This window comes from Pterocles gutturalis, unplaced genomic scaffold (genome assembly GCF_000699245.1).
Source record: "Pterocles gutturalis isolate BGI_N339 unplaced genomic scaffold, ASM69924v1 scaffold1536, whole genome shotgun sequence".
Lineage (NCBI taxonomy): Eukaryota > Metazoa > Chordata > Aves > Pterocliformes > Pteroclidae > Pterocles > Pterocles gutturalis.
In genome coordinates this window covers 1-401 of record NW_010102652.1, presented here as the reverse complement: position 1 = coordinate 401, position 401 = coordinate 1, and the positions used below count along the sequence as shown (strand labels likewise).

At 66.8% G+C, this 401-nt stretch overlaps 1 protein-coding gene across 1 annotated transcript in view; it reads right to left on the bottom strand.

Annotated features, from left to right (window-relative positions):
• The window catches only part of LOC104471118 (sulfotransferase family cytosolic 1B member 1-like), a 1,541-nt gene extending 1,207 nt beyond the window's left edge, over window positions 1–334 (bottom strand). The window contains exons 1-2 of the mRNA XM_010086349.1: window positions 244–334; window positions 3–47 (exon numbers count right to left, since the gene is read on the bottom strand). Coding sequence (XP_010084651.1) covers window positions 3–47; window positions 244–334 — 136 coding nt within the window. The remainder of the gene's footprint in view (window positions 1–2; window positions 48–243) is intronic.
• Window positions 335–401: the final 67 nt, after the last annotated feature.

Sequence of the window (401 nt, the reverse complement as noted above, 5' to 3'; positions counted from 1 at the left end):
GCCGCCTTGCATGATCATGTCCACGATCTCGCTGACCCAGGTGGTGCCTGGGGAGAGCAGCCCACCGGGGGGGCAGCGAGGGCAGCGTTGGGGGGCTCAGCACCGACAACACCCCAATCTTTACCAGGCATCTCCGTCCTGACAGCCCTGAATGCGCCGCATCCCCCCTGGCAGCGGGTCCCAGCCAGGCACCGTGCTCGCTGACCCAGGACCAGCATCTCTGCTGGGCTTGGGGACACTCACCGGATTTCGGGAAGGTGACCACCACGATGTCATCGGGGCGGCTCTGGAAGTTGTCGACCCGGTCCCAGTTGTGGGTGAAGGCGCAGACCATGGGGATGCCGTGCACCAAGGGGCAGGGCTGCCGCAGGTAGGCCTCCCAATCGCCCCTCCTCCTGGCG